Source organism: Oryx dammah, unplaced genomic scaffold, assembly GCF_014754425.2.
Source record: "Oryx dammah isolate SB20612 unplaced genomic scaffold, SCBI_Odam_1.1 HiC_scaffold_15, whole genome shotgun sequence".
In the NCBI taxonomy this organism is placed as follows: domain Eukaryota; kingdom Metazoa; phylum Chordata; class Mammalia; order Artiodactyla; family Bovidae; genus Oryx; species Oryx dammah.
In genome coordinates this window covers 43,549,700-43,575,417 of record NW_024070199.1, presented here as the reverse complement: position 1 = coordinate 43,575,417, position 25,718 = coordinate 43,549,700, and the positions used below count along the sequence as shown (strand labels likewise).

General features: G+C 38.3%; 1 protein-coding gene across 2 annotated transcripts in view; it reads right to left on the bottom strand.

Annotated features, from left to right (window-relative positions):
* KDM2A (lysine demethylase 2A) overlaps positions 1-25,718 on the bottom strand; it is a 92,169-nt gene that overhangs the window by 32,870 nt on the left and 33,581 nt on the right. For both annotated transcript variants that reach the window (XM_040256427.1, XM_040256428.1), the window contains exons 3-6: positions 7,202-7,340; positions 6,372-6,450; positions 5,900-5,946; positions 1,295-1,473 (exon numbers count right to left, since the gene is read on the bottom strand). In XM_040256427.1, coding sequence (XP_040112361.1) covers positions 1,295-1,473; positions 5,900-5,946; positions 6,372-6,450; positions 7,202-7,340 — 444 coding nt within the window. The remainder of the gene's footprint in view (positions 1-1,294; positions 1,474-5,899; positions 5,947-6,371; positions 6,451-7,201; positions 7,341-25,718) is intronic.

Here is a 25,718-nt window from a genome sequence, read left to right as displayed (position 1 = left end):
TAAGGTGTTCATAACTTTTTCTAAGGTTACTCTTTAGGCTCTGGATAGGCCTTTTGCTAAATGGTCACATCCGTTTGAGAATAAGTCTCCAGGACGGATAATCACCAGTTTCTACCTGTTCTGTACCAATACAGGGCCAAACTGGGACATAATCAAATCATACACTGCAAAAACAGCTCATGGCCTTCCATGAACTAATTTCCCCATCACCAAACAAACTTGCACATTGTATCTGCTACTTCTTCATCTACTTCTAACTTACTGCTGGGATGACAGCAGAAGCCATCTCTCTCCTCTAGAGAGAATCTCACTTCATGCTACCACCCACAATGGACAGTTCAAAGTTGCCCAGCTTAATCTCCTTGCACCTACTTTTGCACATACTATTCCTCTTGCCTGGGATTCTGGTCTTTCTTCTCTGCCTCATTTCTTCTTTCATGTCATGACTGGGGCTCTCTTTACATCACACTGACAGAACATTTTCCCTTGGTCTGTACATACCAATGTGTTAGTGATAATAATGCATCTATCTAGTAAGTTGAAGGTATGTATGTATATGTATATATAAATGACATTATTATAACCAATTAACCACATTTTAACTTTGAAAGTCGAAGGGTACAATTAGGATAATTTAAATGAAGACAGGATAAAACACTGAGACTTTAATATAATGTTTAAAATAATAGTACATTCCAAATTCCATTGTTCCAGATGGAATACTTGACTCAAGTGAGTTCTGAGACAGGAATAAAAGTGGTCCAAAAATGACTAAGTATATTTTAAAAGTGAAACCAACCCCCCTCAAGGAAAGGATCTTGTAGATAGCCACTTTCATAAGAGAGGGGTTAAATCAGTGTCTACCTCAGGAAAGTTAAGCACCAAAAACTAACTTTCCCCCATACTGGGTTGTCAATCTGTTGCTACTAATCATCCAATATCATCTACTCACCTGCCTCTAAATCATTTTTCTCCCAAGCATCTCTACAAGTATAAACCTATAGGATAGAAATTTACTAGGCAAACTTCCTATTTATAGTTCTTATCAGAGTGAATTTTAAAACTCTTCCCCATTACATGCAAGTGACAAAGTTTCAAAATTATCAGAATGGCCTCTCCCTATAAAAAAAATCAAGTGATGTCGGAAATAATAAACCCTCGAAAAGTACAAGTTACTCTTTTTAAGTTTTCTTGTTCATCTTCATCTTTATCCCGTTATGTTTAAGAACTTCTCCCAGTGTATAAACAACCGTCCTAGTGACAAAGACAATGTGGAGACAATGATTAGACTAACCGTGGAGGGCCTCTGCACCATGTTCTCCAGCCTGGTGTGGCTAAACTCTAAGCTGATGACATTATAGAGTTTTTCTCGCTCCTCCTCTGGGGTCTCATAGTAGCGTGTCCACTGAGCCATGGTCATTTCAATGCCTTTCTGTGTGTTTACATCCATGACATCCACCATACGACGACTCCCTGCCATGAAAGATGCATGGATCATTTCTACTGAGCCACTGATATCCTTAAATATATTAAGAATATAAGATACAAATTAAAGTAAACAAACTGTTCTTTTTCCTTTACAGTATTCAACAATAAATAGACAGGAAATAGCTGTCACTTGAAAGAGGTAATCAACAGAAAATCAAATCAAAAAGAATGAGAATGACAATGATTAATACCAAAAACAATAATCACTCCCTATGGCATGTTTATTACATGGTCAGGCATTGAATCTTTATTCAATATCTCAATCCTAACAATTTTAAGTACTAAGTACCATTCATAGATGATAAATTTCATACATTCCATAAATATTTACTGAATGATAAAGACATCTTAATGGACACAAGATTCTCAACCAACTCTAACAACCACAACAGAAGGCAGAATGCCAAAGAGGCCGCGTAAAATAGTAGGGGGAGAAAACAACAGCCTCAGAGTCAAAGAGACCTAAGTTTAAATCTCAGCTCTAATATTATTTAGGCAAGTTATTTAATTTTTCTAAACCTTAATATTTTCTTCTGTAACTGGGGGATAATATCACCTTGTGGGCCAATGTGAGGATTTAGTCAATGAAGTAAAATGTTTGACATAAAATATATGCTAATTAATGAAACGGTAGTAAAAATGAAAAATCAAAAGAAAATTGTTTTAACTAGACTGATCGGAGAAGGCTTTTAGAAAAAGAGAGGGAAGAGGAGACATTTGAGTTGGGCCTGGAGGACTAAACAGAATTTCAATAAAAGTGAACACTGATTTCCACACAGAGGTAATAGCATAAGAGAAGATATGGAGAGGCAGTCCAGCTAAAAAGTTAAGAAAATAGTGGTCAAGGAGGTGAGAAAAGGAAAAGCTGCCATTGGAATATTAAGAGTACTATTCAATTTGTAAGAAACTAACAAATACCTACTATATATACCTAGCCTTGGTGGATAGACCAAGGGTAGTGTTAGGACCTGGTCCCCTGCTCTCAAGGAGTTTACGGCCTAGTTAGATATAAGAGGTAATAGGCAAGATGACAAGAATATGGTCACAGCAAAGCAGATATGGCAGGATACATACAAAAAGATAACTGATAATGTAAGACAACAGACTGAAACCTTCATTACTTGGAAGAAAAGGCAAATGCTAAATCAAAACTGCCTTGGGATACCACTTCACACCCACTAGGATGGCAATAATAAAAATAAAAGGAAAATAAAAAGGGCTGGCAAGGATGCAGAGAAATCAGACTGTGCTGGGTGGAGTGTAACATGGCACAGCTGCTATGGAAAACAGCTTAATGGTTCTTACATAAATTAAACTAGAATAACCATATGACCCAGCAACTCTACTCCTAGGTATATATCCAAAAGAATCAAACACAAATGTTCAAACAAAACTCACACATTAATGTTCTTAGCAGTGCTAATTACAATAGTAAAAAGGTGGAAATAACTCAAATGTCCACCAATAGATCAATCAATTAACAAAATGTGGCATACCCATACAATGAATGGATTATTCAACCATAAAAAGGAAGTATTGTTATATGCTACAATACAGATAAACCTCAAAAATATTATACTAAGTGAAAGAAATCACGCACAAAAGGCTACATGTTTTATCATTTCATTTACATGAAATATCCAAAATGGGCAAATCTATAGATATAAAGTAGATTAGTGGTTGCCAGGGCCTGAAGGAAGGCAAGAGCAGGGAATGACTACTTAACGGGTACTGGGTTTCTGATTAGGGTGATGCAGGATTTCAGAAAGTTGGTATTAGTGATGGCTGCAGATTGTGACTATACTTAATGTCACTGAGTTGAATACTTTAAAATTATTACAGTGATAAATATTAAATTATTTGTATTTTACCATAATAAAAAAAAGTAAATGCTCTTCTTTAGGAATGTAGATCAAAGCAAACACCATTCTGCCAAGGCTATCAGAGCACTTAAAGAAAAGAATGACAGTCAGTCATAGTAATAGCTAACATTAACTGAGCACATACTATGTGCCAGACACTGTTCTTCATATTCAAGTAACTTGCCCAATGTTACAAATGTAGTAATTAGTGGCACTGGGATTTGAAATCTGTCAGTTATGAGTCCACACTTTAAAAATCAACATATCCCCTTACATAAAGTTTCCACGATAGAATGCGGAAACTTTTCTTCTTTGGGGGACATGAACTGACACTGGAGATGTAACATTCTTTAGGTAGAAAAGAAGAATCAATTAGCCAAAGTATATTTAGTAATAATGGGTTATGTAATCACCAATATGTTGTTCACTGAATTTTAACAATCATCAGTTATCCAAGAAAAAACTATCCACACTTCAAATAATTTGGGCACAAAGCATAAAGCTGAAATTTCTGATAAGTCTTGCCAGTTTAAATATAATCACTGCTTTATTTAAATCACAACAAAGTTATCTATGACCATCCACAGGTCTATCTGGAATATAAGGTTAGGAAGGGCTCCAACCATTTTTAGCAGTATACATACAGAGGACATGAGAAAGTGGTAGGAAGTAGGAAGAAATCCACAAGAAAACTAGCGAGTAAATAAGTCTCTATATTAGTATAGCTCAGAAATGTGGATCCTTTAAGTCTATGACAGGATCTAGAAGTCTATATTTTTAACAAGTACCACATATGATTCTGATGTAAGTCATCTGTGGACTATACTACTGCTGGTAAGTCACTTCAGTCGTGTCCAACTCTGTGCGACCCCATAGACGGCAGCCCACCAGGCTCCCCTGTCCCCGGGATTCTCCAGGCAAGAACACTGGAGTGGATTGCCATTTCCTTCTCCAATGCATGAAAGTGAAAAGTGAAAGTGAAGTCGCTCAGTCGTGCCCGACTCTTAGCAACCCCATAGACTGCAGCCTACCAGGCTCCTCCATCCATGGGATTTTCCAGGCAAGAGTACTGGAGTGGGGTGGACTATAGACCCATAAGAATGCCTGACCAATAGAGAAAAGCTGTGGTGGCTCATTAACTTATGGATCCAAAGAATTACTTCCTGGAGGTCATTAGGAAAAAAAGTCAAGTAACAGACCAATAAGTACTCTACTACTAGGTTTTCTGAAGCCCCCTGAGAACCCTGCCTTGTGAAGAGTAACTACTAAACAGATTTACTGAGTATCTACTACACCCCAGAGACTGTGCTGAGTAATAGGAAATACACAGTGACAGGAAGAAAAGTGGAATCTAACACAGAAACATGTAGGGGAGTGAAAAATACAGTGATTTAGAGAACCTTCCTCTACCTCTGACATTCACCCCTTGGATAAACAGTTTCTCAGCTGTCTAAAAAAAGCCCTCAAGTGGCCAAGAGACAGTACTGCAATACTCCATTTCAAAGGGAGAGCCTGCACTGAAGCTTCGGCACAGAGGACGAGGCACAACAGAAGCTGTCAGGGGGAGAGCATCCAAAGCTCCTTTCATTTCACGTTCTGTTAGAAACATTTCTAAAACATTTTAATCCCCTTTACTGCCTTATCATGTATATGAGAGTAACAATCTCAATTCCTGAGGATCCTGGCATGTCTCAGGGCCACAATGAATCCAATGATGTGCAGAAAATTGACCCAAAGCCTTTCCTGGTGGTTCAGATGGTAAAAAACTTGCCTGCAATGTGGGAGACCAGGGTTCAATCCTTGAATTGGGAAGAGCCCTTGGAGAAGTGAACAGAACCCACTCCAGTATTCTGGCCTGGAAAATCCTTGCAGCCTGGCAGGCTACAGTCCATGGGGTTGCAAAGAGTCGGACATAACTGAGTGACTTTCACTTAGTGACACCAGAAGTTTTCTTCTTTAATTACACTGCTCTAATTTGCTTTTTTCCCCCTAAATTTTGAATATAATGAAATACAAATCTGATTAAAGACTAAAGTTAACCAATCACTGATGAAGAGATATTTTAATGTATTTACTTCGCAGTTTATGAAGTTTCAAACCTTAGCCATGTTGCCAAATGTAGCGTTAGTGAAAATTTTCTGGAAATTTCTCTATGGCTTTTAGGGAAGGATGAGAATCATAAATGAGGTTTCATTCTTGACTCAGAGAAATACAATTCTACTTTTGATAAATTTTCCCTGGAAGGCAGGCTCTTCATGGAGAGAAGGAAGGATGCACAGTGGTAAAACTGGAAGGCAGGAAAGAGGCAGATGTTCAGATGCTGTATGTCTCATGAGAAGTACTCAATGAAGCAACTTCGGTAACTCCCTTTGAGGAAATTCTCAGTTGCTAAGTAGTAGTATCTAATCAAGACACTATTTCAAGTAGTATATACTTCAAATAAATAGTTTAATGCTCCTAAACCTTAAAATCTCAGTAAGAGATTTAAGACTCAGCTGTAAACCTTAGATCTTGGCCTCAAAGACAAAGGCCTCGAGTGTAACACTTACCCACACACATTTTGACATCATTCACAGTGAAGTCTGGATCTGGCATCCTATGAAACAAACACCAGTAAGTATAATGGGAAGCACAACTATTCTAGTCAGGGTGAGTTTTTTCTTAAAGAACTAAGAATTTCCCAGTCAAGCCCCATCAATCTTCAAATTGAGGATTAAAAAATATATTTTAAATATAAATGCTTATACATACATAAACATGTTTATACATATATAAACAGATGTACATATATATGTAGGAAAAAATATATGAGAAAAGGTTAATAGGGATTATTCAGGGTGGTAGATTTCAGGAGATTTAAATTTATTTTCTTTATAGTTCATCTATATTTTCTCATTTATGTGTAACAACACACTTCAGACAGTTTCAATGATCTATGCTTTGGATTATCAATACTGCACTGTCTATAGTCCTGGGTGTAATGTGGCCACTTTGCAGCCAAACCCAACAGTGAACACTTACTTTATTCCAAGTCCATCGGAATTCTTGAAAATCAGAGGATCTCTTAAGCCACCCCGCTGGATATACTCTACATTAAAATCTGTCACCATAAGAAAACAATTGTTAGAAAGGCCAAGAGGTTTAGCTGGAAAAAGATAAAAGGAGCTATGTAATATGATAAGAGATGGTGTTTGCTATTTCTGTGTATATACAGTTTTGCTGTTAGGTAATACATGCTTGTTATTAAGAAACATCTCTTAAGGTATAGGGAGAGCATACTGAGAAGCAGGACTCAAGGCTTTGCTAAATCTATATTTCCACAATAATTCAGAATTTAACCAACAGGGGATAGTACTATTGAGTCATCTCATAAATCCCAAGCAGAAATCACATCCTGTGCCTTAATAGCCTAAAATTTAATTCTGCCCACTGCAATACATATCATGACATCCTTGTCAGTTTGCCCAAGAACAAAGCTGCATGACACACATGGAGCTCAGTCATGGTGGCGCAGGTACATGCACAAAAGAACGGTTATTGAACTCTTCTTAATTAAACCCAAACCAAGGGATGAGAAGAAGGGAGAGGCCTTTAGGAAAAAAAAAAACACCCAACATTCCTATCCTAATAAACACTTGCTTCTTCCAATATAGCAGAGAATGACTCATGGGGTAGGACTGGGGGGCCAGGGGAGGCTGGTGCATGAGTGGCAATATGTAACAAGAGGAAATAAACAGCATCACAGCATTAACAGGCAGTATTTTGGCTGCAGACACACTGAGCCCACAGCTCCCAGAGTCTACAACCTCCTACATCAAGTGGCTGCAGGTCTGAATCCAAATGATACTGACCTTTTCCTTCCATAAAAGTAACAAAATTTGCATTATATTTGTTGGTGTGGAGTTTCTCTTCCAAGTCAAAAGTTCTTTTTCCTTCAATTTCATCATCTGAAATGCCATCATCTTCATAGCGTCGTCGCATGGTGCCACGCTGGGGAGAGAGGGACCGAAGGATGAAAGCATACACCTTTCCAAGATTTTCAGTTGCTACGTTAAGCATCCATTTGCCTTGCTTTGTAGATCTTTTTCTCAAATAAAGGCCAGCTAATATTCTCACAGTGTACGAAATTTAAAATGATTCACTAAGTTCCCCACTTGTAAATTTTAAACTGCTAACTCTTTGAGCCTACAGAAACATTTTAATTAATGAAGCAAAACCTCTTACAGCAGATAAAGTTAACCTAAGCAACAGCATTCCAAAGAGCAGACCATCAATATTTAGCATTAAAGATAAAGTCTTCCAAATGAAAACATACGAATGGTAAACAAGCACATAAAAAGTGCTTAGGATCACTGGTCATTAGGGAAGATACACATTAATACCACAACAATATACCGGACCAGGATGGCTATTACCAAAAAAGGCAGACAATAACAAGTGTTGAAGAGAATGTGGAGAAACCGGAACCCTTACACAATGTTGAAGGTGAAGGTGAAGTCGCTCAGTCGGGTCCGACTCTTTGCAACCCCATGGACTTCTCCGTCCATGGGATTCTCCAGGCAAGAATACTGGAGTGGATTGCCATTTCCTTCTCCAATGTTGATGGGAATGTAAAATATTGCAGCCATTCTGGAAAAGTTTGGCAGTTTCTCAAAACATTAAACAGTAAATCATGATTCAGCAATTCTCCTCCTAGGTGTATATCCAAAACAATTAAAAACATATCTAAAATGCAGATGCTCAGAGCAGAACATTATTCATAACAGCCAAATGGCAGAAACAACCCAAATGTCAGTCAGTTGATGAATGGATTAACAAAATGTGGTATATATACATAATGGAATGTTATTTGGCCACAAAAAAGAACAAAGTACTGTTATGTGCTACACGTGGAAGAATCTTGAAAACAACATACTAAGTGAAAGATGCCAAACACAACAGATCAAGTATTACGTAATTTCATTTTTTAATTTTCTGCTGTACAAATGACCTTTACTGTGTACAACAGAAGTGGAAGAGGAGGAGATATAATAGCTCTGGCTCATGGGGCAGCTCCACATACTCAGTCACTACCCTCAAAAAGCCATTTTCATTTTCATGAAATGTCCAGAACAGGCAAATCCAGAGACAGAAAGTAGATTAATGGATGCTAGGGGCTGGGGAGACAGAGGGATAGAAAGTAACTTAACAATGTGGGCTTCTTTGGGGAACAATTAAAAATGTTCTAGAACTAAACAGTGGTGACATCTGTACAACCTTGAATATACCAAAAACCACTGAGTTGTACACTTTAAACAGGCAAATTTTATGGTATGTGAATTACCCTGGTAAGCTGCCTGTTTTAATTTTTTTCTTAAGATAACATGTTGCCTACGCTGCAAATTTACCTTTTGGTATAGTTTAGTTTAGCCAGTATTAAAACTTGCTGAAATTTCTGTAACACATGCACATGGGACAACTTGTGTGAGCGGCAACGGTGGGGCAGCCCAGCTCCAGGCTGTGCTGTACTTAGTCGCTCCACTGTGTCCAACTCTCTGCGACAAGATCTATTTTTAGTAGATCTCTTACTCTAAAAATGCCACCAATGCTCGAAAATACTTTTAGGTACCTTTATATTTGAAGGGAGGCTGGTTATTTTCGGTGACAGATTTCTTAAATGGGTTTGTGTTTTGAAAGGCATCACTCAGTTCTCTTCCTCACCTTATTTCACATATGTGTCTTAGAAAAGAACTCCAAAAGATGAGTTCCAAGCATGTCAAAAAGCAAGAGCAATACTCCAAAAGATGAGTTCCAAGCATGTCAAAAAGCAAGAGCAATACAACTGAAATAAATATGGTTTCCCACAACAATCATTTTTAGAAAGCATTCATTTGCACACAGAAATAACCTCCTCACATACAGGGTCAATTAATTTATGACAAAGGAGGCAAGAACATATAACAAGGAAAGGACAGTCTCTTCAATAAATGGTGTCGGGAAAAGTGGACAGCTACACACAAAAGAATGAAACTGAACCACTATCTTTTACCATACACAAAAATTAACTCAAAATGGATGAAAGACTTAAATATAAATTTGAAACCATTAAACTTCTAAGCAATAGCTCCTTGACATTGGTATTAGCAATTTCTTTTTGGATCTGACTCCAAAGGCAAGGGAAAACAAAAACAAAAATAAACAAATGGCAATATATGTGTGAGTGTAGACACACACACAGTGAAATACTACTTAGCCACACCTACACATAAAATTTTGCCATCTACAGCAACATGGATAGACTTGAAGGGCATTACGATTTGTGAAATAAGTCAGGGAAAGACAAACATTGTATGATGTCACTTATTTGGGGAATCTAATGAACACAACCAATTAGTGTATCCATAAAAGAGCAGCAGACTCACAGATCCAGAGAACGAACTAGTGGTGACCAGCGAGCGGGCAACACAGGTAGAGGGGCAGCAGGACAGTCAAACTGCTGAGCGTAAGACAGGCTCAAGGATGCAGAGCCAATGCAAAGGGAAAGTAACCTTTAAAAACTACAAAAATTTCAAAAACTAAAAAAGAGTTTAAATGGTGCTAGGACAACTGGACAACATGTAAAAGACTGGATGTATAAAAGAATGAAACTGATCTCTACCTCATACCTTATAAAAAAAGAACCTAACTCAAAATAGATCAGACTTAAATGTAAAGGCCAAGACTACGAATTCTTAGAAGAAAGCACAGTGCCAATATTCATGACTTTAGACTAGGCAATAGTTACTTAAATAAGACACCAAAAACACAAGCAACAACAAAATAGATTAACTGGACTTCTTCAGAATTAAAACTTCAAAAACACTACACCAACAAAGGTAAAAAGCAATTAATTTATAGAATGAGAATATATTTGCAAATTATATATCTCATAAGGGCCTAATATCCAGGATATATAAAGAACTCTTACAACTTAAAACTGAAAAGACAAAAAATAAAATTAAAATGGACAAAGGTTTGAATGAGTATTTTTCAAAGATATATAACTAGCCAATAAGCACATAAAACATCATTAGTCTTCAGCTCATCAGTCATTAAGAAAATGCAAATCAAAACCACAATGAGAAACTACTTAACACCTACTAGGTAATAAGTGCTGGTGAGAATGTGAAAAAAGCAAAAACCTCATACAGCCTCCATAGCTAGTGGGAATACAGAACAAGACAACTCTATGGAAAAAGAGTCTTGCAGTTCCTCAAACTGGTTGAGAGTTACCATATGACCCAGAAATTTCATTTCTAAGTATCTATCCAAGAAAATGAAAACACGTCCACACAAAAACACACATACTAATGTTCACAGCAACATTTATTCATTATAACCAATGGGTGATGACTAATGGGAAAATAAAATATAGTATATATCCATACACTCTCTTCCAACAACACAAGAGATGACTCCACACAGGGACATCACCAGATGGTCAGTATCCAAATCAGACTGATTATATTCTTTGCAGCCGAAGATAGAGAAGCTCTGTATAGTCAGCAAAAACAAGACCTGGAGCTGGCTATGGCTCAGATCATCAGCTCTTTACTGCAAAATTCAGGCTCAAATTGAAGAAAGTAGGGAAAATCACTAGGCTATTCATGTATGACCTAAATCAAATCCCTTACAATACAGGGGAGGTGATGAATAGATTCAAGGGATTAAATCTGGTAGACAAAGTGCCTGAAAAACTATGGATGGAGGTTTGTAACACTGTACAGGAGGTGGTGACCAAAACCATCCCCAAGAAAAAGAAATGCAAGAAGGCAAAGTAGTTGTCCGAGAAGGTCTTACAAATACCTGAGAAAAGTGAAAGGCAAAGGGGAAAGGGAAAGATATATCTAATTGAATGCAGAGTTCCAGAAACAGCAAGGAGAGATAAGAAAGCCTTCTTAAGTGGCCAATGCAAAGAAATAGAGGAAAAAAACAGAATGGGAAAGACTAGAGATCTCTTTCAGAAAACTGGAGATACCAAGGGAACATTTCATGCAAAGATGGGCACAGTAAAGGACAAAATTGGCAAGAACCTAACAGAAGCAGAAGAGATTAAGACAAGGTGGCAAATATACATGGAAGAACCATACAAAAAAGCTCTTAAGGATTCAGACAACCATGATGATGTGGTCACTCACCCAGAGTCAGACATCTTGGAGTGTGAAGTCAAGTGGGCCTTAGGACGCATTACTACAAACAAAGCTAGTGGAAGTGATGGAGTTTCAGCTGAGCTATTTCAAATCTTAAAAGATGATGCTGTTTAAGTGCTGCACACAATATGCCAGCAAATTCAGAAAACTCAGCCGTGGCCACAGGACTGGAAAAGGTCAGTTTTCATTCCAATCCCAAAGAAAAGCAATACCAAAGAAAGCTCAAATTACCACACAATTGCACTTCTTTCACATGCCAGCAAGATTATGTTCAAAATCCTTCAAGCTAGGCTTCAGCAGTACATGAACCAAGAACTTCCAGCTGTACAAACTGGATTCAGAATACGCAGAGGAATCAGAGATCAAATTGCCAACATCTGTCGGAATCATAGAAAAAGCAAGGGGATTCCAAAAAAACATTTACTTCTGTTGCATTGACTATGGTAATTAATCCCTATGATTGTGTGGATCAAAACAAACTGTGGATATTCTTAATAAGATGGGAGTGCCTGACCACATTACCTGCCTCCTGAGAAACCTATATGCATGACAAGCAGCAAAAGTTACAATTGGACATGGAACAATGGACTGGTTCAAAATTGGGAAAGGAGTACTTGAAGGCTGTATATTGTCATGCTGCTTATTTAACTTATATACAGAGTATATCATGAGAAATGCTGGGCTGGATGAAGCACAATCTGGAATCAAGATTGTGGGGAGAAAAAAATAAATAAATAAATAAATAAATTTGAAAAAAATTGTGGGGAGAAATATCAATAACCTCAAATATGCAAATGATACCACTTTAAGGGAAGAAAGTGAAGAGGTACTAAAGAGCCTTTTGATGAAGGTGAAAAGCTGGTTTAAAACTCAACTTTCAAAAAGTGAAGATCATGGCATGTGGTCCTGTAACTACATGGCAAATAGATGGAGAAAATGTGGAAATTGTCAGATTTCATTTTCTTGGGCTCCAAAATCAATGCAGATGGCGACTGCAGCCACGCTTGAAATTAAAAGATCCTTGCTCCCTGGAAGAATAGCTATGACAAACCTAGACAGCATATTAAAAAGTAGAGATAATCATTTTGCCAACAAAGGTCTGTATAGTCAAAGCTACAGTTTTTCCAGCAGTCATGTATGGATGTGAGAGTTGGATCATAAAGGAGGCTGAGAGCTGAAGAACTGATGCTTCTGAACTGTGGTGCTGGAAAAGACTCTTGAGAGTCCCTTGGACAGCAAGGAGATCAAGCCAGTCAATCCTAAAGGAAGTCAACCCTGAATATTCATTGGAAGAGCTGGTGCTGAAGCTGGAGCTCCAATACTTTGGCCACCTGATGCAAAGAGCTGACTCACTGGAAAAGACCCTGATGCTGAGAAAGATTGAGGGCAAGAGAAGAGGGTGAGAGAGATGAGATGGTTGGATGACATTACTGATTCAATGGAAATAAGTTTGAGCAAACTCAGGGAGATGGTGAAGGACATGGAAGCCTAGAGTGCTGCAGTCTGTGGGGTGGCAGAGTTGGACACAACTTAGGGACTGAGCAATATATCCATACAATGGAATATAGTTAAGCAATAATAGAAGGGAGTGAAGTACTGAGAAATGCTGCAACCACAGATGAACTTTGACAAAAACACTAAGTGAAATAAGCTAATTACAAAAGACCATATATTTTATGATTACCTTTATCTGAAATGTACAGAATCTATAAAGACATAGGCTGGAGAGAAGCGAGATGGAGAGTAACTGCTAATGTGTACTGGGGTGATGAAAATATTTTAGAATTAGATACTAGTAATGTTTTCACAGAGGACTTCCCTGGTGGCTCAGACGGTAAAGTGTCTGCCTACAACGAGGGAGACCTGGGTTTGATCCCTGGGTTGGGAAGATCCCCTGGAAAAGGAAATGGCAACCCACTCCAGTACCCTTGCCTGGAAAATTCCGTGGATGGAGGAGCCTGGTAAGCTTCAGTCCATGGGGTCGCAAAGAGTTGGACACGACTGAGCGACTTCACTTGAATGTTTTCACAGCTTTGTAGATTTACTAAAAACTACTGAATTGTGTGCTTTATTATTATTTAAAAAATATTTATTTGGCTGCGTTGGGTCTCAATTGAGGTATGTGGCATTTTCACTCTTTGTTGCGGTATGCGAGCTCTTAGTGGCGGCATGCGGATCTAGTTTCTTGAACAAGACTGAACCCAAGCCCCCTGCACTGGGAATGTGGAGTCTTAGCCACTGGACCACCAGGGAAGTCCCTGAGTTGTACATTTTAAAAGGGTGAATTGAATAGCATATGAATTCTATCTCAATACAAAATAATGGTGGGCAGTCTATAACAGAAAAAAGGTTAATACAGTGCACATATTTAAGTAAAGCAATGTATTTTTATAAGAATAAAGACCAGACCAAATCTTGCCTAATAACATTTTTTGAGAAAGCAAAATTTTTTTCTAAATTTTCATAGCCATTTCAGTTGACTTTATATGAAAGGACACATAGATAAGTGACTAAAAAAAGTCCTTAAGTATTTTATGAACCACCATGCTGTGCCAGAAATGCAAAAGCAGTTTGTTAGTTCTGAGAATTTCCACTCCATCGACTAATGTCATTTACCACATTAACAGATTAAAGGAGAAAAATTAAACGATCAGCTAGATCTGAGCTGTCCAAAATGTTAGCTGCTAGCTACATGTGGCTGTGAGATTTAAGTTTAAGATTAAAAATATTTTCAACAAAAGATGCAAGGGAAACTAGGTATCTGCATTCAAGAGAATGTGTCAGACCCTTAACTTAAACCATTTCATTTGGTACAACAAATTAACTCAAAACACATCAAAGACCTAAACGTAACAGCTAAAACTATAAAATTCTTAGAAGTAAACAAGGGAAAATCTTCACAGCATTATCTTTAAAGAGGATTTTTTTTAATGACATCAAAAGCAAAAGAAAAAAAAATAGGTAAACTGGACTTCATCAAGATTTTTAAAATTTGTGCGAAAAACACTATCAACAGAGTGAAAAGAAACCGTAGGAGAAAATATCTGCAAACCATACATCTGACATGGGATTAGTATCTAGAATATATAAAGAACTCTTGTAATTCAACAACAACAAAAGAAACAACCCAATTCAAAAATGGGCAAAGGACTTAAATAGGAATTTCTCCAAAGAAGATACCCAAATGGTCAATATGCACTGGAAAAGATGCCAAACATCACCACAAATCAAACCCATAGTGAGATACTACTTCACATCCTTTAAGATTCCTATCACCAAAAAAGAAAAACAAAACAAAACCAAAAGCCCACAAAATAACAAGAGTTATCAAGGAAGTGGGGAACTAAAATGCTTATGCACTGCTGGTTGCAGCCTGCGTGAGAAAAAAGTACAGCAATTCCTCAAAAAATTTAACACAGAATTGCCATATGATCCAGTAATTCTACTTCTAGAACCAAAAGAAAACAACCAAAAGCAGGGACTCGGACCCTACAACACCAGTGTTCATAATGCCATTATTCATGATGGTCAAAAAAAAAAAAAAGGAAACAGCCCCAAATTTCCATTGACAGATAAAATGTAGTATTTATATATATACAACTAAATATTATTCAGCTATAAAACGAAATGGAGATCTGACCCCTGCAGCCAACATGGATAAACCCTGAAGACATTATGCTAAGTGAAACAGGTCAGACAAAAGATAAAATACTGTATGATTCCACTTATGAGATACCTAAAATAGACAAGTTCATAGAGACAGAAAGAGATTAGAGATTACTAGGGGCTGGGGGGAGGAGGAATGGGAAGTCACCATTTTATGATTATACAATTTCTATCTGGGGTAATGAAAAAAGTTTTGGAAACAGTAATGATGGCAGCACCACACTGTGAATTAACACCACAGAGTTAATTTGCTTAAAATGGTTAGAATGGCAAGTTTTGTTGCAAATATCTTACAATTTCTAAAAATGATGCAATATATCAAAAATCTCCCTTTAAGAGTCACTGTACAATTCCTTCATTTTATATCAAATAGTTTTTGCCTACAATAACTTCTGAGAATCAGGAAATATGATGGAATTATTTTACAAAGAAAAAAGGTAAAACTGACCTAAGTTTACCCTTTTAGAAAACAGAAAAACAAGAAAGCTAAACTATCTAAAAGGAGAGCTTATCCCTTGTCAGTTCTACTACAGACACTTTACTGTGTGATCTTAGGCAGTTAAGTGAATCATTTAACCTCTCTATATCCTAATTTTCCCTTGGAGGTAAATAATACAAGGTCCCTTTGTGCTCTACAATAAAGTCCTCACCACCTGATTCTCAGCCTTGCTCTCTCTTACATTATATTACACTGTGTTTGACATTTTGCTGACCTATGGCCCCTCTGTCCTGACCAGGGATACTGAGAGGCATGAGTGGTGGGTTGGCAGGGCAGCTCTCCAAGGGACTTCCACATCATCCTCCTGTCCTCCCCACGACCCCCCCCCGATATTAAACAAATCTCAGTGTATCTCAATCAACCAGATGTTAAGGCAGTTATTTCTGGAGAGCTTAGGCAATTACCATTCCCGAAGGGATCAAAGGAGTCAGAGAATGAAGAAATTGTATAAAGTATGAAAAGGCAGTTGCTTTTTTATTAATGACACCCAGAAGGGCTACTGGTTTGAAGGTGAACTATGATGCCAGGACAAAGTAACAGTAGTAACAGCAGTTAACATTCCAGTGTTGACTATGTGCCAAGTACTGTAACAAGCATTCTGCATGTATTAACACATGTAAGGATACTATCCTCTCTGCTGTATGACAAAAGGCAAATGAAGGACAGAGTAACCCACCCAAGTTACAAAGCTAGTAACTGGTGCAGCTGGGACTGGGACCCAGTTCTAGAACCCATGGTCTTAACCACTACTCTCTACTACTGAAATCACTAAGCGACGAACTCTGGCCAGACCAGGGGCTTGGGGCAGCTGAAGTAACTGTCAAAGGAGGAGATCCCAGAAAACTGAAACGGCTCCAGCAGAGCAAGGAAGTGAAGTGGTGGGGCTGTTGGCAACGAAGCAGTCTATAAACCAGAACACCATGCCTGGTAGAAAGATGAGCAAAATATCTTCCCAAGGGGGGGAGGTTTCTGATACATGCTAAGGGATACGACATTTCCCTTAAATGTTATTTAACATTTCACCAATCCTGACTTCTAATTCTAGCTTTTACTTGTTGTCTTCCTGGACATTCAGTTATTTTGGCTGAAATAAAAATACTGCAATTTCTAACCAGAGACCACTTTACATCAAAGAGTGCTTTGAACCTAGTATGTTTATTATATATGCTAATTAAAATTTGTTTTCATTCTCTATATTTGTAGGCAGGGACATTTACCACACACTTTCTGTAAAGATGACGTTGCCAACATTTTTTTTTTTAACCGAGATTCATTTCTACATTTCCTACTGTCTCTAAGTTCTGATCTGAGACAGATCTACCTCACTACCTTAGAGAAGAGTTTTAATTACACAGCCTCTTCGCTGGTGATGGTATAAGAAGCCAAGTAACAACTATATTTTCATGTCCCACATCATGATATTGCTTTAAACAAAAAGTTTGGGGGTATCTTTTTATAAATTTATAAAGTGATACAGATTACATCTGAACCTTTCCAACACACACCAAATCCCTACTTGATAAGTGCTTAATAAGCTCTTATACATCTTCAAAGAAAGAAGCAAGCTCAGGTTCTCAACTGGTCCCCTTCACAAAAGTATGAATACAAAAGTGAAGTGAAGTGAAGTCGCTCAGTCATGTCCGACTCTTTGCGACCCCATGGACTATAGCCTACCAGGCTCCCCCGTACCTGGGATTCTCCAGGCAGGAATACTGGAGTGGGTTGCCATTTCCTTCTCCAGGAGATCTTCCCAACCCAGGGATCGAACCTGGGTCTCCCACACTGCAGGCAGACGCTTTACCATCTGAGCCACCAGGAAAGTCATGTATATGAATACATATATATCCTAGAAATCAACTAAACTTTAAGGTGTTGTTCTCATTTTCTTTCTTTCCATATTTTTGAAAACCCAATATTACTGTAAGATCACACACTGGGGCAGGTACATATGTAGATGAATCACTGCCTACCACCTTTCTATGTGTGTACGTGTGTTTGTGATACAAAAATTATTTGAACACTTATTCATATAACAGGGCACTCATGGAGTTATAGCCAGATGCTCTGCATACAAAGATAAAAGGCACAGTCTAGCGCTAAGATTTCTGGCCAGTAGGGGGAGACAGACATGTAAATAAATTACAGTATTACCATTAATGTGATATGTATTAAGACAGGTAGATACAAAAGTTATTCAAGTCCAAGAGGAAGGAGTAGTAGAATGGTTGGTGAAGGCTCCACTTAAGAGTAGAAATGTTTTCTCATTCAATATAACTTTACTGAACATCTACTAAGTGCCAACGGCTATGGATATAGATTCTATATTGCTCCTCTGTAGCAGTGACCTCTGTAGCTTTTGAAGTGAGAGTCCTTTGGACTGAAAGATTAAACCAGTCAATCCTAAAGGAAATCAATCTTGAATATTTATTAGAAGGGCTGATGCTGAAACTGAAGCAGCAATACGTTGGCTACCTGATGCAAAGGGCCGACTCATTAGAAAAGACCCTGATGCTGGGAAAGATTGAAGGCAGGAAAAAGGGACGGCAGAAGATGAGACTGATGGATGGCATTACTGACTCAATGGACATAAATTTGAGCAACCTCCAGGAGGCGGTGAAGGACAGGGAAGCCTGGCGTGCTGCAGTACATGGGGTCGCAAAGCGTCGGACATGACTGAGCAACTGAACTAAACTTCTCCCCACTGGATTACTGAGGCTCTCCTTAACAGAGGGTGAATAACATTTTTCAAAAATAAAAGTTATTTGTTTAGAAAAATGTGGTAACTTCATTACATCTAATGAGAAATTTAATGGCAATATCCTAAGGTAGTAAAAAAACAGTAGGAATCACTGCCTTACAGTGACTAAACCTTGGGCACAAGTTTTTACCTTTAGATGTAACACCCACTGCCCTTAAAATAGTAAGAGGCTTGAGGACAAGGATAAAGGAAGACACATGCTTAATTTTAACACAACTGCTTTACTGTATTACAAAGAACGCGTACTTATCAACTACATAGCTGAAAAGCTTGCATTTCTTTCGTTGACAGTTTAGCCTTCAAATATTTCTGGGCTAACTGAAGATCAACTCATGCAGAGACCAACAGCACAAAGAACACATTCTATATATACAAAACATTAGCAGATCACAGTAATTCCAACAAGACAGAGTAATCCATAAATAGAAATTTGGCAAGAAGCGTATTCACATCTAAGTCTCTGATTTTAAAAAAAGAAAAAAAGACAGCTGAGAAGGCAGAATGCTCAAAAGCAGAGGGATATACAACACAAAGTCAACTTCTCCCCTAAAAGTTCCCTCAGAACTAATGTCAAATACTTAGTGTGTACAGAATGAGCCCAAAATCCTGAGTCAGGATTCACTCCCTCAACCACAAATATGTCCTCCAAAAAACCAACTGGCTGAGAAATGAGTTACAGTGCTGGATCTCTTCCATCAACGTTCCCTGCTTTTCTGCATACTATTTGGTATAATCAACTGTTCAGGGTGCTTGCTGCACAATTAATCATGATAGTGCCATAATTCTATAAAAGACAAAAACTGCTGTAAGTAGCAAAATCAGTCTCTGAAATTCAGGATGAAGACAGGCATCTCAACCACCCTGAAGAGAAATAATGTGAGTTCAGACATTACAGAAAAAGCACATTTTCATTCCCCTAAAGGTTTTTATTAGAATATACATACACTTTTCTTCTTGGATACTGGCAAAAGCAGTACTCAGCAATATTACACGTTCTATCAACATGCAAATGTTCGATCAGTTTATCCTCCAAAAGAACCCCGTCAAACCATCAGAGAAACTGGAAATAACAGCATTTGTCAATGTCCAAGTCACCTTGCGGGTTTTACTTCTTAAGTAGCTGGGGAAAAAAGATGTGTAATTCCTCACTCTACTTTCTGTCCCACTCTCAAATCTTCACCGCCTTTTTGTAACCACAGAATACTTCTTAAACTTGGCACTCTTACTATCTGACATTCAAGTTACTCTGAGTTAAGTGAAATCATTATCTAAAAGGAATATAAAATGTTTGCTTTTTCTAATTTTTATCTCCCAGAGCAGAAAAGGGAATTTTGGAAGGACTGATCACTAGGAAATAATCTTCAAATTACCCACACATAAACAAAATGGAAAATACCACCCATTAAAAATGGAAACAATAATGAACTCAGAAATATTCAGTTTGTGCCTCAACTCAACAAATGTCTTAACTTATTTTCATTAGCCAATGAACATCCTCTGAGATTCAAACAGTCCCTGAACACCTATGTTTACTGCCTGGTTTGTTTCTATAGCAACAGACACCTAGAATGCAGAAACAAAGATAATGCCTAGTTTCTTCACCATCTTCTGTAACTGATGCAACTGTAAGTCATTAGTATGATAGATGGCACAAGCAGAGCCATTTCCAGTTCCTAGAAGGTAAAGATTAGTGAAGCTGTTGGGCAAAACAATTTACAGAAAAAGATAAAGCCCCTACAAGTTTACCTCAAATTTAAAAGGGAAGTAAGAACCATCTGCCAGTCACTAAGAAAGGTAAAGTGAACCTGAAAGGACAGTTGATTTTGGAAAACATGAACTCTACTTACTCAGTAAATGATATGAACCATTAAAGGTGTCACGGACACACACTGCTTCTCCTAAATTTTAGGTGAGTTCGGGGAGACAGCAAGCAGTCACTTGAAGCCAGAAGATATTCCATAAACCCACCTATTTCCAGCCTTGCTATATTCCTCTGATCAACATGTGTTCCTCTATGGCCTTCCTCTCTGGAGCTCTGACTAATGCTTTGATTCAAAGACAAAGGTCAATCTCTTAACCAACAAATCACTTCTTTCAAACTGTCAAACCTTAGATTTAGAGGAGTCATGAAATTCCATGTTAAGGAGCAGAAGCTCTGGAAGGAACTGGCAAACAATCAAGAGCTGGTATTTGACAATATCCCCCACAGACACATATACTCTTTCCCTCCCCCACTGCCATGGCCGCATTAGAATCCTGGCTAGACCACTTCCCATTTTTCAGTCATTCATTCGTGTCGACTACGGTTAAGGCACAGAAAATTGAGTCTTCATTTCTGAATTGACCTAGGAATGTAGTAGAAGAGTGGCAAAGTAACCCACTGCACTAAGAAGCCCAACAGCAAAAGGAATACTCAATAAAGCAGTTATACTCAAGCTAAGAGAAAAACCAATAATGCAAGTTAATGACCAGGTTTGCTAAATTCCTCCAGACATTTAAAATATTACCAATCACCTCCTAACCAAGTGAACATTCTTAGAAAAATTCACCTGCAGGTATGACTCCATTTATCACTTATTATCTTCAGCAAAACTACATAAGGAGAACAAAGCAACCAGAGTTGGAGTGGCTATCGGCCTGGGTCTAGATACTGGTACTTTGAGCTTTGAATTCCCTAAGCTTTCATTTTCTTTTGTGAATATGTCAATAACTTCACTTAATTCTTGACACCACAGGATTGTGGTGAGGTTTAAATGTACATATGCAAAAACACTCTGCAAACTGTAAAGTGCCCCATCAGTTCAGTTGCTCAGTTGTGTACAACTCTTTGCGACCCCATGCACACCAGGATTCCCTGTCCATCACTAACTCCCCAAGCTTGCTCAAACTCATGTCCATTGAGTCAGTGAAGCCATCCCACCATCTCATCCTCTGTCTTCCCCGTCTCCTCCTGCCTTCAATCTTTACCAGTATCAGGGTCTTTTCCAATGAGTGCCCTATACAAAGAGGCTAAATGGAGTAGTGGCAGAGTCTAGGGTTCAAATAACAGTTGTGCCTCTCACTGTATAAGAGCCACTTAACTAACAATTATAACAGAAGCCATGGCACAGGACTGGATGAGGATTAAGTGAGATAAAAGACATAAAAAAGCTGGCATGAGCTCAAAAAGTATTAAGAATTGTGGTTTTGAACAGGAATCAACACTGGATTGGGAAATAACTATCTTTCCCAAAACGAGTGATTTGGTTTACGTGGCTAGAAACAAGTCCTACTTGACATGCCTTTTCTCATATAGCATTAAACACCGGATAAGGTTTTCTCCTTCTTTATCATCCCAGGTGGCAGACTTCTAGCAAGTTTTCTAAGCCTAACCCTCTCAGGAGCTCTTTCATGGTTCCACCATCTCTAAATCCTCTTATACCAAATACATAATCTTAGGGATAAAATTTCATGAAATCCAACAACTGTACCCTGTTCATCCCCACACTGCCAGCGCCTTTAATTTAATATAAGTGGTCATTCCTGGAAGGTGTTATTTAGGAGAAGCCTAAGTGGTAGAGTTGGTTCTACTGTTGTTGATTTCTGGGTAGAAGGAACCCAGAAATCAACATTTCAGGAATAATATGACCATTAAAGGAACAGTCACATGTGAACAGGGGAAGTGCAGAGCCAGAACAGAGGAGCTACGTGCTTATTTATACAAGAAGTTTTCGGACATCAAGACAGACTAGAACAGAAGACTGAAGATAAGACTATTAGGAAGAAAGAGAAGTGACCAAAAAAAGAGAAGGTTTAGAACACAGTTCAATTCTTGACATAAAACAAATTTCACACCTGCCTGCCTGTGTTGCTCTAAAATCTCAGAAGGTGTTACAGGAGTAATAATTATATACATTTCTAGAAAATAAAATTAAATCATGCCAATCTGAATTATTTGGCATCTACTGCTATGATTCTCTTGTACTGTTGGGATGTAATGAGAAAAAACCCTAGGGAAAAGTAAATTATGTTAAATTTTATACTGCCAAGAGAAAGGGGAATAGACAAAGAAATTGAAGGGATTTGATAAACCATACTTCATCCTTCATTGTACTTGTTAGAAAGCTTGTTCAGTACTGAAAGAAAGTTTCTAAGAGAGACAGAGTAAAGACTTAGACCAGAGACCTAAAAGCTCTTTCCCCACCATCTTCCTCATAGAGATTCTAAACTAGTGAGTCCCATGGCTTCTGTACCAGAATTTACATGTCCTGAGTACTTATTGTAGGCTGAGTTCTGTCCAAGACAGGAAATAAAAAATAGAAGTGAATGGCTATTTTCCAGAAGCTCATAATTTGTTTAGAAAACAAAACTCACTTAATTAAGAAAAGACTAGAGGCATAGGCAAGAGCAGAATGCAAAAAAGAACTTAGAACAGGTTTACACAGTCCACTTTCACACAGCTGAGTGTTGCTATGAAATGCTACAGCTAAATATCAATGTGACTAGATGTTATTACATTTTCTATCATAATAACAGCTAACATATGAATGCCTCCTTGTGTTAAGCATTTTCAAACCCACTTTTATAGCTTATTTATATTATAATCCTTACAATAATCCAATGAAGACAGTAAAATGTCAATTTTAGTTATGAAGAAAGAATCAAAAAAGTTAGGTAACAAACCAGAATTACTTAACAAGTAGCTATTCTTAATCCCTACAACAGACGTTCTGGAATTTTTTGGTCTCAATCCCTTACACTCTTAAAAATTACTGAGGACCCCAAACAGCTTTTGTATATATGGGTTATACAGGTCAATACTTAGTGATTACAAATTAAAATGGAAGAATTTCTAAATATGTAATTGCAAAACAAGCCTTGTATTTCCACAAAGGCTCAAGAAAAACTTCAGGATTTCAAAGTAATGTTTCACTGGACCATGATGAAGTTACAAAGATTAGAGCAGGTGTAATCCCCAGATGTTCAAGCTGGTTTTAGAAAAGGCAGAGGAACCAGAGATCAACATCCGCTTGATCATTGAAAAAGCAAGAGTTCCAGAAAAACATCTATTTCTGCTTTATTGACTACACTAAAGCCTTTGACTGTGTGGATCACAGTAAACTGTGGAAAATTCTGAAACAGATGGGAATACCAGACCACCTGACCTGCCTCTTGAGAAACCTATATGCAGGTCAGGAAGCAACAGTTAGAACTGGACATGAACAACAGACTGGTTCCAAGTCGGGAAAGGAGTATGTCAAGGCTGTATATTGTCACCCTGCTTATTTAACTTCTATGCAGAGTACATCATGAGAAACACTGGACTGGAAGAAACACAAGCTGGAATCAAGACTGCTGGGAGAAATATCAATAACCTCAGATATGCAGATGACACCACCCTTATGGCAGAAAGTGAAGAGGAACTAAAAAGCCTCTTGATGGAAGTGAAAGAGGAGAGTGAAAAAGTTGGCTTAAAGCTCAACATTCAAAAAACTAAGATCATGGCATCTGGTCCCATCACTTCATGGCAAACAGATGGGGAAACAGTGTTAGATTTTATTTTGGGGGGCTCCAAAATCATTGCAGATGGTGATTGCAGCCATGAAATTAAAAGACGCTTACTTCTTGGAAGGAAAGTTATGACCAACTTAGATAGCATATTAAAAAGCAGAGATATTACTTTGCCAACAAAGGTCCGTCTAGTCAAGGCTATGGTTTTTCCAGTGGTCATGTATGGATGTGACAGTTGGACTGTGAAGACGGCTGAGTGCTGAAGAATTGATGCTTTTGAACTGTGGTGTTGGAGAAGACTCTTGAGAGTCCCTTGGACTGCAAGGAGATCCAACCAGTCCATCCTAAAGGAGATCAGACCTGGATGTTCATTGGAAGGACTGATGCTAAAGCTGAAACTCCAATATTTTGGCCACCTCAGGAGAAGAGCTGACTCACTGGAAAAGACTGATGATGGGAGGGATTGGGGGCAGGAGGAGAAGGGGACGACAGAGGATGAGATGGCTGGATTACATCACCGACTCGATGCACATGAGTTTGGGTAAACTCTGGGAGTTGGTGATGGACAGGGAAGCCTGGCGTGCTGCAATTCATGGGGTCGTAAAGAGTCAGACATGACTGAGTGACTGAACTGAATCAAAAGCAGCTAGTTAAGAGCACAATACTGCTGCTAAGTCGCTTCAGTCGTGTCCGACTCTGTGCGACCCCATAGGCAGCAGCCTACCAGGCTCTGCTGTCCCTGGGATTCTCCAGGCAAGAATACTGGAGTGGGCTGCCATTTCCTTCTCCAATGCATGAAAGTGAAAAGTGAAAGTGAAGTCGCTCAGTCGGGTCTGACTCTTCGAGACCGCATGGACTGCAGCCCACCAGGCTCCTCCATCCATGGGACTTTCCAAGCAAGAGTACTGGAGTGGGGTGCCATCGCCTTCTCCGAAGAGCACAATGAGTACCGAAAAATGAGTTAATCTCTGAAAAAAACACATATAAATCCTACTACTTTACAAAATTTTAGAAAACAGAGGAATACACAAATACACATTCAATTAATCCTGAGTGATATCATCACACATCAAATAGTTCTGGAAAACTCCACTGTATTTCTAGAAAATCTTCACTTTAATTAGAGAATGAGACAGAAAAAGGCAAATAACATCTTAGTATTACTACAAAGATAGTTTTGACTTCACAGATTCCTATACTTAAAAGAATCCTGAGTATGTACCATACTGTGGGAACCACTGTTTCACACCAATCCTGTTTAAATCCTGGGTCATAAAAATTAATTTAGGTCATTTATGCATTTTTTAAATGAAATAGTAGGAATAGAATGAAGTGGAGAGTATCAGAAAACACAGTATGGGTTACCATTTCCTGAAACTTTTGTTACAATTATGTATACCCAAGTGTATGAGTGTACTGGCTCCTAACTGAAAAAGGTGTTTCCTACTGCAGTCAAAAACTCACGCTAATTTCCCTACACTACTGCCAAGCCAAAGGCTGTGTGCACATAACCTATCATCTGTATGCTGAAAACTGAGAATCTGTGATATTCTCTGATATACTCTGAGAGTCTAGATATTCTCCACCATGAAGGCAACTAAAGGTTTCAGATGGATAAAATGTCTACAGAATAGGTATAATTTACCTTACCATGGTTTCATGCTGTTGCCACAGCCATCTCTAATGCTTTTCTACCACCTCCTCTTCAACAGTCAATTCAGGTAAATAGGAAGGCAAGAGGGGTTATCCAAGCTCCATTGCCACAAAGGTGCTCTTTCCTTCCCTCT